This window comes from Tiliqua scincoides, chromosome 9 (assembly GCF_035046505.1).
Source record: "Tiliqua scincoides isolate rTilSci1 chromosome 9, rTilSci1.hap2, whole genome shotgun sequence".
NCBI classification, from domain to species: Eukaryota; Metazoa; Chordata; class Lepidosauria; order Squamata; family Scincidae; genus Tiliqua; species Tiliqua scincoides.
This window is the reverse complement of record NC_089829.1, coordinates 31,287,488-31,303,590: the sequence shown is the minus strand read 5'-3', so window position 1 is coordinate 31,303,590 and position 16,103 is coordinate 31,287,488. Positions and strand designations below refer to the sequence as shown.

The 16,103-nt window shown below is 50.5% G+C and overlaps 1 protein-coding gene across 1 annotated transcript in view; it reads left to right on the top strand.

Annotated features, from left to right (window-relative positions):
* The window catches only part of NKD1 (NKD inhibitor of WNT signaling pathway 1), a 135,361-nt gene that overhangs the window by 62,282 nt on the left and 56,976 nt on the right, over positions 1 to 16,103 (top strand). Inside the window, exon 4 of the mRNA XM_066637728.1 lies at positions 15,363 to 15,420. Coding sequence (XP_066493825.1) covers positions 15,363 to 15,420 — 58 coding nt within the window. The remainder of the gene's footprint in view (positions 1 to 15,362; positions 15,421 to 16,103) is intronic.

Below are 16,103 nucleotides of genomic sequence, written 5' to 3'. Positions count from 1 at the left end.
ATCAATGGTCTCTAAACCACAGCCCACTTCATAAGGAGAAAGGAGTCCAGGCGCAGCACTCTCTGTTCTGCACCGTGGCCTCCTATCTTTCCAGACAATCTTCTCAAAAACTCATCCCGGGCACTGCTTCCACTGTCCATTGCTCCAGCAGGCTTAATGCCCTGCTTTCTGGGCGGAAGCAGCTGCCCAGCGCAAGTGTCTGAGAAGATTGGCTGGAAAGATAGGAGTCTGCAGCGCAGAATGGAAAGCGAGTGCCACACCCGTACAGCCTTTTCATTATGTTGGATCTGGCCTGCAGGCTGTAGTTTGGAGGCTACCAGTGTAGATGTTGAATAGCAAAGGGAGCCTTGTGGCCCTTCCCCCCCCAGCCAAAATCCAAGGGGTTGAGCAGAAGTCACTACTTTCTGGACCTTGCTTTAAGGAATGTGTGGAGCAACCAATATACGTCTCCGCCCTGCAGCCTCATTAGGTGACCCAGAAGGGTATCATGGTTGATGGTATCTAAAGCATAATGGATTATTAGAGGCTTTGTGCTTGTGCAGAGGTGGCTGTGTAACTAGTTTTCCCCCCCCCCCTCATTTCTTCTGTTCTTTCCCCCCCAAACACTTTTTTGTCTTTCATATCCTTCCAAATGTAGGACAGACGCCAAGTCTGCAGAATGCTGCTGATCGAGGTGGTGCGAGATGCAGAACCCTACTGTTTCCAACTCTGTGATCAGAGAAGTCTTGATCTTCCAGCCCTGATGCAGGCAAACCTCCCACTGATTTCAAGGGGAGAGCGGCCAGCATCAGGACAGGAAGAAAGGGACTACAAGTTGTGCCTGATACCCCCCTACTGGGGAACTGATGCAATCTTTTTTTTCCCCATTTCCTCATGCCCTAAAGCTCTGCCAGGAACTCTCAGTGACTCTCAGGGCCATTTTGGCAAGCAGGAGAAGGAAGAAGCAGTTATGTGTTAAAAAGTTTTGGGATACTTTGTGAGGGACAAGGGCCCACAAATCATTGAGAGCCAGCTATTATTTGTGAGATTCACAGCTTAGCTAACCTTAAGAGCCAGCGATTATTACTCCCCCCCTTTCCTTCTCAAAGTCCTCTGGGAGATTCTGTTCCCAAGAGAGTTGGGTCAGCATCATATTTGATGCCAGCTTGATAGGCCTTCAGAAGCTGTTGGAACCTTTCTCATTACAGTGGGCCCTTGGTATCTGTAGGGGATCTATTCCAGGACCCCCTGCGGTTACTGAATTTCACGGATAATGAAGTTTGTTGCTTCCCCGAGCCTTAGAACCCCTCCCGGACGCAACCAGAGAAACCACTTCTGATCGCGTCAGGAAGTTCCTGTGAGGCCATCCAGCCACGGGCTCAGCATCTATGAATATTTAAAACTGTGGATGCTGAGCCTGCAGTTAAGGAGGGCCCACTGTATTTAGAAACATAGAATGAGTTGAAAGGTTCCTTGGAGATCATCTAGTCCAACCCAACATCTGGTCGCTCAAGGGCAGTGGGCTCTAAATACAAAAAATGAAGGGTCAGTAGTTTTATTAATAATGACAGCTTATCTGGGTGAAAAAGCACCGAAGTGATTATAAGTGACATTATATATGGTGTTATCTCCTCATAATGAGTTTTAGGTAGAGGCATGATGCAAACAGCTCAGTCTTTTAGCCATAGTGTTGCCTGCTCTCAGGTTAAATCTCTTAGTGGGGACTCGGTATATCTTCTCTGTAGTGCATGTCCAAGTAAATATATGCACATGAACACTAAGGAACTATTTCCTGCATTACTGCTGTTGAGCTATACAGGTCAGTTCTCTGTATCTGCAGATGTAGGACCAGCAGATTTAAATCCCAGTGGGTTATGAACCTGCAGTGGAGGTCCAGACAGACTTCCGGATATGAATTGAGGGTGTTCTCTGGTCGCATTCGGGAGGCTTTCTGAAGGCCACAGGTGCCCTCAACACTTCCGGTAGTGCCAGAAAGGCACTAAAGGTTTTTATGTGCACAGCCTCTTCAGGCCTGAGAACATCTCTGGTCATGTTTGGAGCTCCTATGGACCAGACCTGCAGATTCACTTATGTATGGATTTTGGTATCTAAAGAGGATCCGGCAACAGATCTCTGGCGGATACTAAGATCCAACTGTATTTTAACTGTTGATAACCTATTGTAGGATATTTGGGTGGGTTTTTTCCTCCTCCTCCTTTGGTGAATTATTCTTGTGATTTTAAATCCTTGGAGGACAGACTACTGCGGAGTAAACCAATGCAATATACCATAATGGCTTGGGCAGTGGTCTTTCAGGATGAAAATTGGGGTATACTGTTTCATTTGTGCAATGCTGGAGTCGATTCTATATTGTATTGTAGAGAGAGCCCCGTCCTACCTGTTCATGAGCATGTGTGAAAGAGATTCTGGATTACAAAGACATTATTTTGTGCACACAGTACAGGTCAAGCATCCCCCCCTTTTCTCCTTGCGGATCCCTTTCTCATGAGGAATTCTTATCTTGTCGTAATTGTTGCCCAAAGTGGCCAAAATGATACATCAATGACTTTCAGGTGAACTGGTTATTTTCTTCCCAGGATGATTCTGTGTAGACATTTGCCCCTTGTATTCCACTCCCGCCCCTTTTATTTCTCCCCACTCCAGTGTTTCCTGAACTAAAAGAATTCTTGGAATATATTAGTTATAATGAGTTATGTGGGCATGAAAAAAAAAGAATTCTTTGAAACTTCATGGCATTAACATCTGGTAGCTTTTAAGAGAACAGAGTCAGACAAAAGGGCTGTTGGGGGTGGGGGGAAAACTGAGTGGGGAGAAGGAGCAAAGATATTAAATTCTGGAGTAGGAAGCCTTGGTTTCAAAGTCTGGGGGTGGGGAGCTAGAATCTATGAAACTTCCCTGCTTTGATGTGGCTCCTTTTAAGGAAACGCACATAGCAGACCAGTCCCACTGCTGAAAAAGGAGGGTGGGTTGTTTGCCTGTTTATAAAGTGTTGGCTTGAAGGAACTATAGATGTTCATTGCCTGCAATTCTATGTACTGTTGAACAGAGCAGGATTTAATTCTGAATAAACATGAATAGGGCTGTGTTGTTGTCACCTGGGGACTTACTTCACGGCGGGAGCGACCAGGGAGGCAGCGGCAGGCAGCCAGGAAGCCCCGCAACCCTGGGCAGGTGGAGGGGCGGGGCGAACCACAGGAAGACCTGTGGGGCAAGGGAGCAGGAGCCCACAGACCCGGCCGGCCCATGAGCAGCAGGCAGAGGCGGCGCCACCGCCCAAAGGATGGGGAGCCGGTTGCGGAAGCAGCTGCCCGGCTGTGCCGCTTCCCCCAAGGCGGCAGGCGCGGGCAGCTGGAGAGCCGAATGGCCCACGATCTCGCGAGATCTTGGGTCCAGACGAACCCTGGAAGGGGCAGAGCAAAGAAGGATTGCAGCAAGGCTCATAAGGAGCCCGACCGCTGAGGCGGGAGGTTGCTCCTCCTGAGGCTCCTGGGCGAGGGAGGGGGCGAGCAGGGAAAGCCTGCCCCCTGGTGACCAGTGGGGGACCTGCCTAGCAGGGCAGAACCCCTGGCAGCAACCCTGCTCAGGGGTCTGGGGAAATCCGGACATCCACCTCTCCCGGGCACAGTGCCAGCAGAGGGATAGGCAGGGCAGCCTATCCCTTAGCAACCACTTGGGACCCCAGGAGGGCATCCCAACTGACCCCCCTGAAGGGAAATTGCAAGGGATCACCCTACCTTTCCAGTAACACAGCGCTTGGGACCCAGACCACAACAGTGGCAACAGGAGAGACCCAAGAGAACAGCAGCCTGTCCGCAGTGGACCAACAGCTGAGTACCCTCAACTTCGATTGGGTACGGTACAGATCTCTGCGGCACAGGCATAGTTCCCTCCAAGAGGCTTGTGAAAAGAACAAGGACTCTGATCTGATTGTGTGATAAATACTTTATTAAGGAGTTGTACAATTGTTGCAACAGGTCCTAATGAAGGTGAAGTCATTGACTCGATTAAATCGGGTGTGCAAACCATTTCTTTCCGCTCCTCATTGTCGTTGCTGCCCTCCTCGAGCTTGCATCTCCAGTACTGCTACTTCTGAGGCCCCGCCCCCAGGCCCCACCCCAGGGATGGATTTTACAATGGTGGAAAATGCGGGCAGCGGGCCCTCAGGCCCCAGAAAACCTGGGGAGCCCGCTACCCCTGAATGGCTGCAATGGTGGATGTCACAACAACAGACCCGTGCAGAAGGACAACAAAGGCTGCTAACCGCTTTGGTGGACCAGCAGGTCTCGCTACTACAACACATCACAGCCATGAGTCTCGCTTCGGCCACGGCCGGAAACCCCACAACCGCACTACCCACCATCCCTCCCCTGGGCCTGAACATGGCCAACCCCATGGGAACTGAACAACTACTCCCCATACGGATGAGAAAAATGGAACCTGATGATGAACCTGAAGCATTCTTGAAGATGTTTGAGCAAATTGCGGTGGCTGCCTCTTGGCCCCCAGCCCAATGGGCCGCTCTACTGACACCGTACCTCACAGGCATAGCCCAAGAAGCAGTGGATACGCTTACACCCCTCGAAGCAGCCTACTATGCCACCGTAAAGACTACCATTTTAGGCACCCTGAGTGTGTCCGACGAAACTTATAGAAGGAGACTCAGAGAAATTGAATTCCAAAAGGGTACCAGCATCCGTCTTATCGGAAATCGTATCCGGAACAATGGCCTCCGGTGGTTGAAACCCACGGCCAGAACCACCCAAGAGGTCACTGAACTTATACTGTTAGAGCACTTTACTTCCATCTTACCATCCTCAGCACACAATTGGGTCCTGTGCAACTGACCCGATACCCTTGAAGCCACGATTGTCCTCATGGAAACCTACGAGGCCGCCACCGGAACAGGTCCCATGGCCGGTCCTCCTGGGGCGGGGCGTCGCTTTGAGACCTGGCCAAACCCGGGAGGTGTTAGGGGCCAAGGACCCCCACCCTGAGGAGGCACAAGAGAAGATCATCCCCCACGCAGACCCAGAATCCCCCTGATTCCTAACCCACCGAGATCTATGGGAGGACCTGGGACCAGACCCAACCGTAGTCCTGTCACAGGGACACCACCATCACCACCTAACCCTCGGACCAACCAGATCATCTGCTTCACCTGTGGCCAGCCAGGCCATATCCGACGTGACTGTCCCGTCATGGAGTGCTTGCATGCGGAAGCGTGGACGGCGGCCCAGGTAAAGGGGGCCTAGGAGGATTCCCGACTTCTGGTGAAAGCCTGGGTAGATGGGCAACCAGTAATGGTGCTCCTCGACTCCAGCTGCATCTGCACCCTAGTTCAGCGGGCCCGGGGCAGCCCCTTGGATGCAGTCCAAATGGTTCGCTGCATCCACGGGGACGTATGCCCCTATCACCTGAGGTGGGCTAAGATGACAGTGGGGGGGATTGCCAGTTCCTCAAGGTCGGAGTAGTACCCCAACTCCAGTACGGAGCCGTGATCGGGCGGGACTGGCCCGAGTTTGCTCAGTTACTGGCCCAAAGCGAAGCATTGGAGGGTGCACTGGGAGAGGAGAATGGAGTATCCCAGGAGGAACAAAAAGCTCCGTTGGCACCTAGGGAGGATATTAGGGAATTACAAAAAGCAGGCAGGCTGCTTTATGGCTGCCTTGGTGCAGGCAGCCAACCCTACCCAAGGGGCAAGGGACACCCTGCAGTTTACCCTCTGGGAAGAAGTCTTATTCAGGGAAGGTCTAGACCCACACACAGGGCAGACAGTGGACCAGCTAGTGGTCCCGCAGGGCCTATAGCAGAGGCCTTACAGGTTGTGCACAATGTCCCCATGGCTGGACACCTGGCGGCCTATAATACATTGCTCCGACTGAGTCGGAGGTTCTACTGGCCAGGGATATGGGAACAAGTTCAGCAATATTGTTCTTCCTGCCCCGAATGCCAACTGACACAACCCCGGGGACCCCAAGGGAGGGAACCCCTCCCCATCATCAAGGTCCCTTTTGAGCAGATTGGTATTGATATAGTGGGACCACTGCCTCCGGCCCAAGGGGGATTCACACATATCCTTGTCATGGTGGATTATGCCACCAGGTATCCTGAAGCCATCCCACTTTGGAAGACCGGGGCCAAAATGTTGGCCAGGGAACTATTACATTTCTTTGCCTGTGTGGGGTTCCCGAAGGAAATTCTGACGGACCAGGGCACCAATTTCATGGGGCGGGTCCTACAAAAACTGTGGACCATACTGCAAGTCCGACCCCTCAGAACATCAGTGTATCACCCTCAGGCCAATGGGCTGGTTGAAAGATTCAACCAGACACTTAAAAGCATGCTGAGAAAGTTCGTTCGAGAAAGGCCGGGGCAGTGGGCTCGCTTGATTGACCCACTCCTATTCGCAGTCCAGGAAATCCCTCAGGCCTCCACAGGTTTCTCCCCGTTTGAACTAGTCTTCGGTAGGCACCCCAACGGGAGTTTCACCCAGGGGATAGGGTCCTGCTTTTATTACCTACTTCCGAATCTAAGTTACTAGCACGGTGGCAAGGACCTTATGAGGTAACACGCAGAACCGGGCCAGTGAATTGGGAGGCCTGATCACAGACCACAACTGCAAATCTATCATGTCAATCTATTAAAGGCACGGAGGGCACAAGATTGCCTTATGGCAGAGGAGGAGGAAGAGGAGGAGGACTTTGGGCCCTCCGGGACAGAAACATACCAGACACATTTGGTGGTCCTGGGGGACAGCCTGAAATATCAAATCCAACAGGTAAGGACCCTCAAAAAGACCTTTAATGACATGTACTCCCCCACCCCAGGGCAGACCCCATTGGCTGCACACGACATCCCCACAATACTTGGACGTATCATCCGCCTACCTGCCTGCTGATGGCCACAGTATTTGGAAAACACCCTAAGAGAGGAGGTGGAAACCATGAGGAGGCTTGCAGTAATCGAACTCTCCCAGAGTCCATGGCGTACCCACCCTGTGATGGTACCTAAGCCCAATGGTTCAGTGAGGGTATGCATCGATTTCCGTAAAGTGAATGAAATATCACGATACTTACCCCATGCGTGGGGTGCCAGGACTATTAGAAAGTCTAGGGGGAGCCCGTTATCTGTCAAAATTTGACCTCACGAAAGGGTACTGGCAAATCCCCCTCACCTCATCCTCCCAGGAAAAGATGGCCTTTGCCACCCCCCGAGGCCTGTTCCACTTCTGGCGAATGCCCTTTGGGCTGGTGGGGGCTGTGGCCACCTTCCAACGCCTGATGGACCGGGTACTGCAAAACCACCAGGAGTACGCGGCCGCATACATCCATGATATCATCATCTACAGCCTGTCCTGGGAGGAACATGTGAAACACCTCACGGCCGTCCTCAAGGTGCTGCGGCAAGCTGGACTAACGGCCAACTCCACCAAATGCGCAATTGGCCTGACACAAATGCAGTATTTGGAACATGTGGTAGGAGGGGGAAGGTCCGGCCTGTCATGGACAAAGTGCAGTTTCTCCAGGGGCAGACGACGACGCAAACACGGCGGGACGTACAACGGTTTCTGGGCCTTTCAGGATACTACTGCCAGTTCATCCCAGGGTATGCTACCCTGGCGGTGCCCCTAACCGACCTGACCAAGGGAAAGAAAGGGAAACCCACTGAGTGGCCACCAGACTGCGAAAGAAAGTTCCAACAGATAAAAACCGCTCTCTGTGCAGAACCCATGTTGAAGGCCCCAGACTTCTCTCGGCCCTTCCTCGCCCAGACGGACACCTCTGGGGTGGGGATATGAGCGGTGTTAGCCAGGGGAACCCCTCCCAGGAACACCGAGTGATGTACCTCAGCTGCAAACTCACCAAGGCCGAGCGGGCCTACTCGGTTATCGAGCGGGAGGCCTTGGCTGTTAAGTGGACCCTGAATGCGCTCTCTTGGGAGCCCCCTTTATCCTAATGACTGACCATACCCCGCTTACCTGTCTTCACAGAACGAAAGATACAAACCCTCAACTTACCCGTTGGTATATGTTGCTCCAGTCCTTTGCCTTCTCCATACAGTACGGGCAGACTCCATAGTAACGCTGACTTCCTTTCTCGACAGGATACCCGGACACCGTGGCCCGTTGATGCTGTGGCCCCGGTCTTGGCGGTGGGGGGTCTGTCGCCTGGGGACTTACCTGATGGCGGGAAGGAACAGGGAGGACGCGGCAGGCAGCCAGGAAGCCCTGCAACCCTGGGCAGGTGGAGGCGTGGGGCGAACTGCAGGAACACCTGCAGGGCAAGGGAGCAGGAGCCCGCAGGAGCCGGCTGGCCCCTGAGCAGCAAGCAGAGGTGGCGCCACCGCCCAAAGGAACTGCGGGGTGACCAGCGGGACAGCCCGCAGGGCGGGGAAGCCGGAGCCCACAAGCTCAGCCGGCCCCTTAGCAGCAGGCAGAGGCGGCGCCACCGCCCAAAGGACAGGGAGCCAGTCGCGGAAGCAGCCGCCCGGCCGTGCGGCTTCCCCCCCAAGGTGGCAGGCGTGGGCAGCTGGAGAGCCTGATGGCCCAAGATCTCACGAGATCTTGGGTCCGGACGAACCCTGGAAGGGGCGGTGCCGAGAGGGAGCGTGGCAAGGCTCATAAGGAGCCCGACTCGCTCCTCCCGAGGCTCCTGGACGAGGGAGGGGGCGAGCAAGGAAAGCAGCCTCCTCAGCCTGCCCCCTGGCAACCAGTGGGGGAGCTGCCTGGCAGGGTACAACCCCTGGCATTATAAGGAGCCGGTTGCGGAAGGGGAGAGGGGGGAGCTGGTTGCGGAAGCAGCTGCCCGGCCGTGCCGCTTACCCCCAAGGCGGCAGGTGCGGGCAGCTGGAGAGCCGAATGGCCCAAGATCTCATGATGGACTTTACAGTTGTTAACCACATTCCCTGATGTGGCCACAGAAATGGTGTAGTGGACCTAAGAGTTTCCTTTGTTTTCAGGTTTGCAAAGGGTTGTTTGAAATGGGTCATTTTGGGGTGTGCGTGCTTCAGGGGGCATATCTAAGGTGTGGCAAACCAAGTTATTTGTCCTGGGCACCACTGAAGGGGTGCGCTGGGTGCGCTTACCCAGGCAGAAAGCAGTGGCAGTGGTGCACAGCGTCCCCCGGTCAGCCGTGCTCCAGGTGGTTTCCTGCCTTTCCACAGGGAGGGGGGCATGCTTGTTGCCTGCAGGTGAGCCCCCAAGTGGGACCATTTGGCTCCAGAATGGAGGCCTTCTGGGAGGGGGTGTAGCGTGAAAGTGGGGGGGCGATGCAGGGTGGAGTCACATTGCTCTGTCACCGCATCACCCCGCCCTGGCGCCATTAGGCCTCTGGGATGTGGCTCTTTTTTGTTCCACGTTCAGATGAGTTTTAAAGTGACACATTCAGTGATTATTTGTTTTACGCTGCTTTTAAGCAAATGCATGTGTTGCAACACACGTGTTTGATTGGTTTGTGAAAAGTGTGCAGTATTTATATTTGTGTTCCTATTGCGCACTGCCCTGAATGCACCTTTTGGGCAGAAGATAGAAATGAAAGAAATGCTGCTATGAACATTGCACAAATACTCCAGGAAGAGGGTGTTCATGTCTGTTAATTAATCCCAGCCTGAATCAAGAGTTTTTCCTCTGTGATCATCTCTATTAACATTGCTGTACAAAACAGTTAAAGTGATGGTTGTTGGGTTTCTTTCTTGAGGTAGCTGCGGAAACCGCCAGGCCCAATGAGAGCCAATGGCTGCCTCTGTAAATCCAAGTCTCAGAATCTGGAATTCAAGCGCTTTGCTCTTTTCAAGACGGCTCCAGTAGCTTTTGTCTTCTCCATCCTTTTCGTCTCAGCTTTCTCTCCCACTGGCTCATGGCAGCTGGCTTGCATATTTCTGAACGTGGGAGGGGAGGGGTGAAAAAGACCCAGAGTCTTTTCAAGTTATTGATGTCTGTGCTCATGCTGGGCCCACTCTTTGGCGGGATGGGAGAACAGATGCTGGTGACGTCGGAGTGCATGTGTTGTGTGCACATATCTCTCCCACCCTGCAACTTCCTAGCCTAAAATCCTCGCCTGCTACAGAAAGGAGATGTTAACATACCTGGGTTTGTGGATGGGAGAAGGGGATTGCAGCCTGCGGAATGCAAGCCATCTGTTCTTCCAGCACCTCCTGCTGACAGATTTATGGAGCTGTGTGGATGTGTGTGTGTCTCAGGGGTTGCACACCTGTGTTTTGTTGCAGGGGATAATCCTCTCTAGCTCTTGCGAGCTGCATGCCTGCTCACAGGTGCAAGTGATCAAGGTATCATTGCAGCCTACCGATAGCTCAACATGAAGATAAGGTGGCACCTGTCAGGAGTGGCTGGGCTGCAAACTGGCAACTTTCATAATCTGTTGCCTGTTGTGCCACTGGAAGGGGCAGAAACAGTGTGTCTATCTAGGCAGCTCGCTTGTTCCCCAGTCTGGCCAGGCTTTAGTAGCCCAATTGTGGCCTTCCAAAGTATGTCTGAAGATGCCTTCTACAGAGTAAGACCATCCCTCTTTCTTATCATTTCTTCACCAGGCAAAAGGCCCTTTGGCCAGATGCAGCCCCCAGAAGCCTTTTATCTGGCCACAGTGATAACTGGGCTCTCCAAGCACCTGCCCTTTCAGCAGTGCCACTTCTGCCAAAGCTTTGGGAGGGAGAAATGGTTTCCTGGTTCAGGGAAAGGGGCAGACCAAGAGAGGTGAGAAAGGAAGATGCTGCCAGTGGTCCTTTGCACACCACCTCTCAGCTGCTGAGCTGCTGCAGAAGTGACACTACTGAAAGTGTAGCCTGCATGATAAGTGAGCTCTCCCAGCGTGATAACTGGTCTCTCCCATATCTGGAAAATATGATCAAGATTTGCACATTTTCTCTTCTGTCATTTGCAACTAGTTTCTATGTCAGAACAAAGTGCCTCTTTCTGGCTAGCTGCTGAATGACATCACTTCCTGCTGAATGACATCACTTCTGGCTCTCAGCAGGCACCATGAGTGGTGTTCAGCCTACTATATGAAACAAGTTTGACACCCCTGGTCTACACGATCCAGGATGTCAGACTGAAATGTGATCCCTTGCCTCCTGTGTCACCTGATCCTGCTACAGATGCTGACCAGGTCTAACCTATGACTCTGTGCCAAAAATTTTACACAACTAGGATTGTTTGGGACAGTTAAAGCAATGACAGTTAAAACTGGTGTGGAACTAGCTTCAAAATGATTTGCACATTTGGTGTTGGATGCACCCTGAATTCAAAATAAAGCAAGTGCATTGACTTCTGTTGTTCTGTATTGACCTTGCGACCGTCTCTCCCTCTATTGTCATCTTTGTGTCAATATTTAGACTGTATGCTCCTCAGGACAGGGACCTAGTTTGTGTAAAACACAATGTACATTCATGGTGCTATATTGATAATAATTTTTTTGTCATAGATCAGGATGATTATGTGGACATCATTTTGTTCTTGATTTCAGAACACTGGTGGATTTTGGACCAAGAATTGTGATGAGACTTGGGGCTGTATAACTCCCTTCCTCCTCCTCTGTACGTGAAGGGAGAAGATTGCAAGACTGCAACTTGTAATAAACTGCATGTTCTTGCAATGTCTGAATATAGGAAACGGTGGCTTATTATAAATTGCAAACAGAAACTTTCACTCTCCTCCCTTTGTGTGCAAAGAAGGGAAGGAGAAGTGCCCAAACCTAAAAGATGCCACGGGTCTTTCCCATCATGACAAACTATGGTTGGTTGTGGCTTGTGAACTGGGCCACCTGGGCAGTACCACTCACGTGCACACTGCCCAGGCAACAGCCATTGCAAACATGCCATAAGGCATGTTGCGGTGGCTGGCAGGGGAGAGGCGCTGGCAGAGAGGCTTGCACCACTTGGTGTCCTGGCAGCAGGAGCAACTGGAACCGTGGATGGTAAGCTCCTCGCCAGGTGGAGGAGAGGGCGGGAGAAGGCAGAGAGGGGTGAAACTGCGAGGAGGAATGGGAGGAGGATCAGGCCCAGGAGTGGGGCAGGGACGGTGGCAGAGGCTGCAACTGGATTCTCCGCCCCCCCAAGCCTTGGAGCCAGTTCTGCACCAGGGATCCAAATAGATCCATTGGGGCTGCAGGAGCAGCACATGGGTTGAGCCTCAATAGTTCCAGCAGATTATAAGCACCTTATTGTCTCTGGATTGGGACCATGGTGTCTTTATAAAAAAAAGATTTAATTTTTGTTTCCCCTCCTGAAGCATTAGTTGCACTGCCAACTTGTGGGGCCACACAGCTTCCTCTTGCGTTAATAAGTAAATATTTCTCCTTTTGGTTCTTAGATGCATAGTACTTTTTGAAGACTGAACTGTCCACACAGCCCTATTAAATAAATGTCTGTCTATCAGAGATAATGCCTGTCACATTCGGACTGGCACGAAGGACTGGCATATTTAATTGACAGCTGATGAGTTTTTGCTGCCTCGCTGTAGCGCTGAAATGCGCAAAGGTTGCCATTGTCCATTTTTAGCAATAGGGTTGTTCATGTGTATATTGCAGCTCTTGCCACATCAACAACAACAACAAAAAAAAGCACAGACCTTTAGAAGTGGTATGAAAATACAAATGCAAATAAATGGTCTAAGGAGGGGAAAGTTTAAATGCTAAAATATTGATTCTTTGCTTTAGACATACTTTATGCCTCTCCCCCAATTCTCCAGTTGTGTGTCATGGATATATTGCTTGCCTAATTAGGGTATGTGGGTTGTTTGCATTTTTAAAAAATGGAATCTTGCAGAAATAGACTGTGAAGGGCAAATTTATTTAGCATGGTTATTTACAGTTGGATGTGGCCCTAAAAATCCATAAATAAACTGGGTATAGAATCATAGAGCTGGAAGGTAAAGTCATCTAGTCCAGTATTTCTCAAGGTTTGTCCTTCGCTTTGCATGGTCCACCTATTCAAAATACCACCAGAAGTAATGAGTGATGACAAGTAATGGTTTGGGAGACCAGATGCAATGTGACAAGCACCAGTAAGAGGCTCAGGGTGGAGCTGAGGGCTTTTTGAGTGTGGAAAAGCATGCTTTGGAGCTCTGCCCACCAAGCCATGCCTCTTACAGCTGTTTGATGCGTCATGTTCCTGGTCTCACTGCCTGTTTGGCAGGTGCCCAAGGATCCTGCAAGTATAACCAGACACCATCTCAAGTACCACTGTTGGTAGCCATGCTACTGGTTGAGAAACACTGTTCTAGTCCAACCCCCCTGCTTGTAGCAGGAAATCCTCCTCGAGCAGCCATTTTCAACCAGTGTGCCATGGCACACTGGTGAGCTGCGAATGGTCTGCAGGTGTGCCGCAGGAGTTTGGGGGTGTGTCATTTATTAGCAGGGTCATTGGGAGATGTGAGCCTCCCACAAGCAGCATGGCGTGCCTTTTCAATTGTCAAAAAACGGATGGTGTGCCTTGACAATTTTAGTACCTTGTCAATGTGCCATGAGACAAAAAAGATTGAAAATCACTGCCCTAGAGCATCTCCATCAGGTGCCTTTTGAACCTCTGCTTGGAGATCTCTGCAAATGGAGTTGGCAGCATTTTGATACTGAAGTTACATTTCAAGGAATGTTTTCTGACGGTACTGATCTGGTCACAGAAGAACCCCTAAAGAACTTGAGAGGTCCTAAGAGGAAAACTACAGAGTTATAGAAAGTTCTTTGCCCTGGCAACAATGCAACACTAAGCTCTATGAACTTGATGATATGCATCATATTGTCCTCAGCCCTCCAAACAGCTTCCTGTTAGCACTTCCTGCTTCCTGTTAGTATTGCAAACAGCACAGAAACAGGAGACAGAAACAGGAGGGGTGCAATCAGAGATCAGAGAAATCATTTGCATGATGCGGGGGAATTTGTGCACCACAGAAACTGAGAATACGGGATCTGTGGATAGAGAGGGAACCCTACATATTAAAATATTCTCATCCTTTAGTCTAAGTGTGTGTGTGTGTCTGTGTGTTGGGGTGTCATTCTCTGCAGTCTCCCATTAAATAGTGGCTTCCTGGAACTGGATACCCTGCAAGATTCCAGAGTTCATATAGGTTTGAACTGATTATGACATCCTTATAACATTCAGAAGGGTGATGAAGGGCTTCTGATGTCTTCAGTTGACCAAGAGAATTGAGGGATGTGACAGATGAGCGAGAGAGAAAGAGACACATTTCAAGCATTGGAGAAACAGAGTAGAGTCAGGCTTGGGGTGCTTCTGAGTTCTTTGTCACTGGCAAGCTTTGTTGGGAAAAAATCAAACTATTCAGTTGGCATCCTTCAGTCTTGGAAGACTATGGTATCATGTTCTGAATAGTGGTTCTGGAACAGAGTGTCCTCTCCAGTGCACAAAGCCTGGGTATAGTAGATATGGAGGATAGACTGTTACCCATGCAGCAAATCCCCCCTCTCCACGTCACTGAAATGGTCCAATGGAAAGGCAGAAGCCAGTACGGTTGGTTCCAGCGGCGTCGCAGGAGTTGCCAGAACGTGACTGTGTTCAGCCATGAACTGCCTCAGGGACTCCGGCTCTGGATTTTGCCTGGAGGTTGACTCCTGAAGCCTTTTCTATAACTGGATGTGGCCACAAGGCAGTGGAGGTTTGGGATCAGAGTTTTCTTTCTCTCAGATGAGCTGCCTTCCCAGGCTGAGTCCCACCTACCCGGTGGCTGTTTAGTCGCCTCTTACGACAAGTACAGCCAAACTGAGGGCTTATTCTTATCCCGAGCCCCCAGGGGTTAAATCAAGTGTTTGGCTATATGTGCAAGAAAACACTGCTTGCTCCGTTACAGATTCCATCTGAGATTTCTCATAGCATTGACTGACGACAATAATACGATAATACGACAATACTAAGTATTAACCTGCCTTGTAGAGGTAATTTTAATCTATAAATCTCTTTTCTTCTCTGTTTGTTTTGTTCTCCTACGCATTCCAAGCTTGTGATTGAAAATTACTATATCAAATAAGTATGTGGAACTAAACTGATTTGCAAAGGTGCAGTGTGTGTCTCCATTCACAAAGTAGCCTGCTTTATGCATTATTGTTTTTAAGAATTGGAGTTCAGCAAGTCCATTCTGAGCCCCTGGAAAGCCGTGCAAGTGTCGTGTACGAGTGGATAAGACCGTGATCTGATCTGAAATCAGTTTGCAAACTGCAGGGTGCTGTTCAGTGTTTTACAATCCTTGGGGGTTCATGGGAGCTTGCACTATGCACTTGGATGACGTTTTTGCATGTCTTTCCAGATTAGCGTTGGCATAAATATTGTTGTTCATTAACGCAATACTATTTTGCATGTTGTAAACATAGCAGTAACCTCCCCTTGTTGTTTCATTGTTATAGGATCCAGCTGGCGAAGGTTACCGGGAGGCAACTGAGAATGAGCACTTTCATCTGGAAGGTACCATTAAAACAACAACAAAAAGCTACTTTTTTTTAAGAGAAGGAAACTTGTTTGTGCATAACAGCAAGGGGTGTGTGTGTGTGTAGATGTGTGGATGAAGCAAACCCCTGTGGAGTGTCTCTTTGTCAGTTAATAAAATACATTTATGTGGTGTACATAACAGTAGGGTCCTTCAAGAGGTCCAGGTCGTGGAGATTTCACTAGTATAACATGCAATCTCTACTCAGAAGTAAGTCCTCCTGTCTTCAATGGGGCTTTCCCCCAGGAAAATCTGCATAGGATTGCAGCCTAAGGAAAGTTAGCTTTGTTCACATGTGTGCAAATGCTATGCAGCCAGGACAACGATTGCCCTATGAATGGAAACACCTGGTGAAATGGATGGTTTGCAGAAGCGCGTGTGGCCTCTGGGAAACCAAGTGCTTTGGGAACAAAGTGCCAGGTAAGGCACAGCAAGTTTAGCATCTGTGCACGTTCAGCAGCAGGGCAAGGATACCCCAGGGCCCCAGATACCGCCCTTCTCTTCCCTTGAGAAGCGGGGCAGCAAACCAGTGTAGGGTTTTTAAGCACCCCTAAACAGAAACAAACCAAAAAAAGCTTTGCAGTCAGACAGCCAGCAGCAGGGTGGGGGCTATCCAGTGTTTTGCATCAAGTGCCACATGTATGACTATATGCCTCTGGGG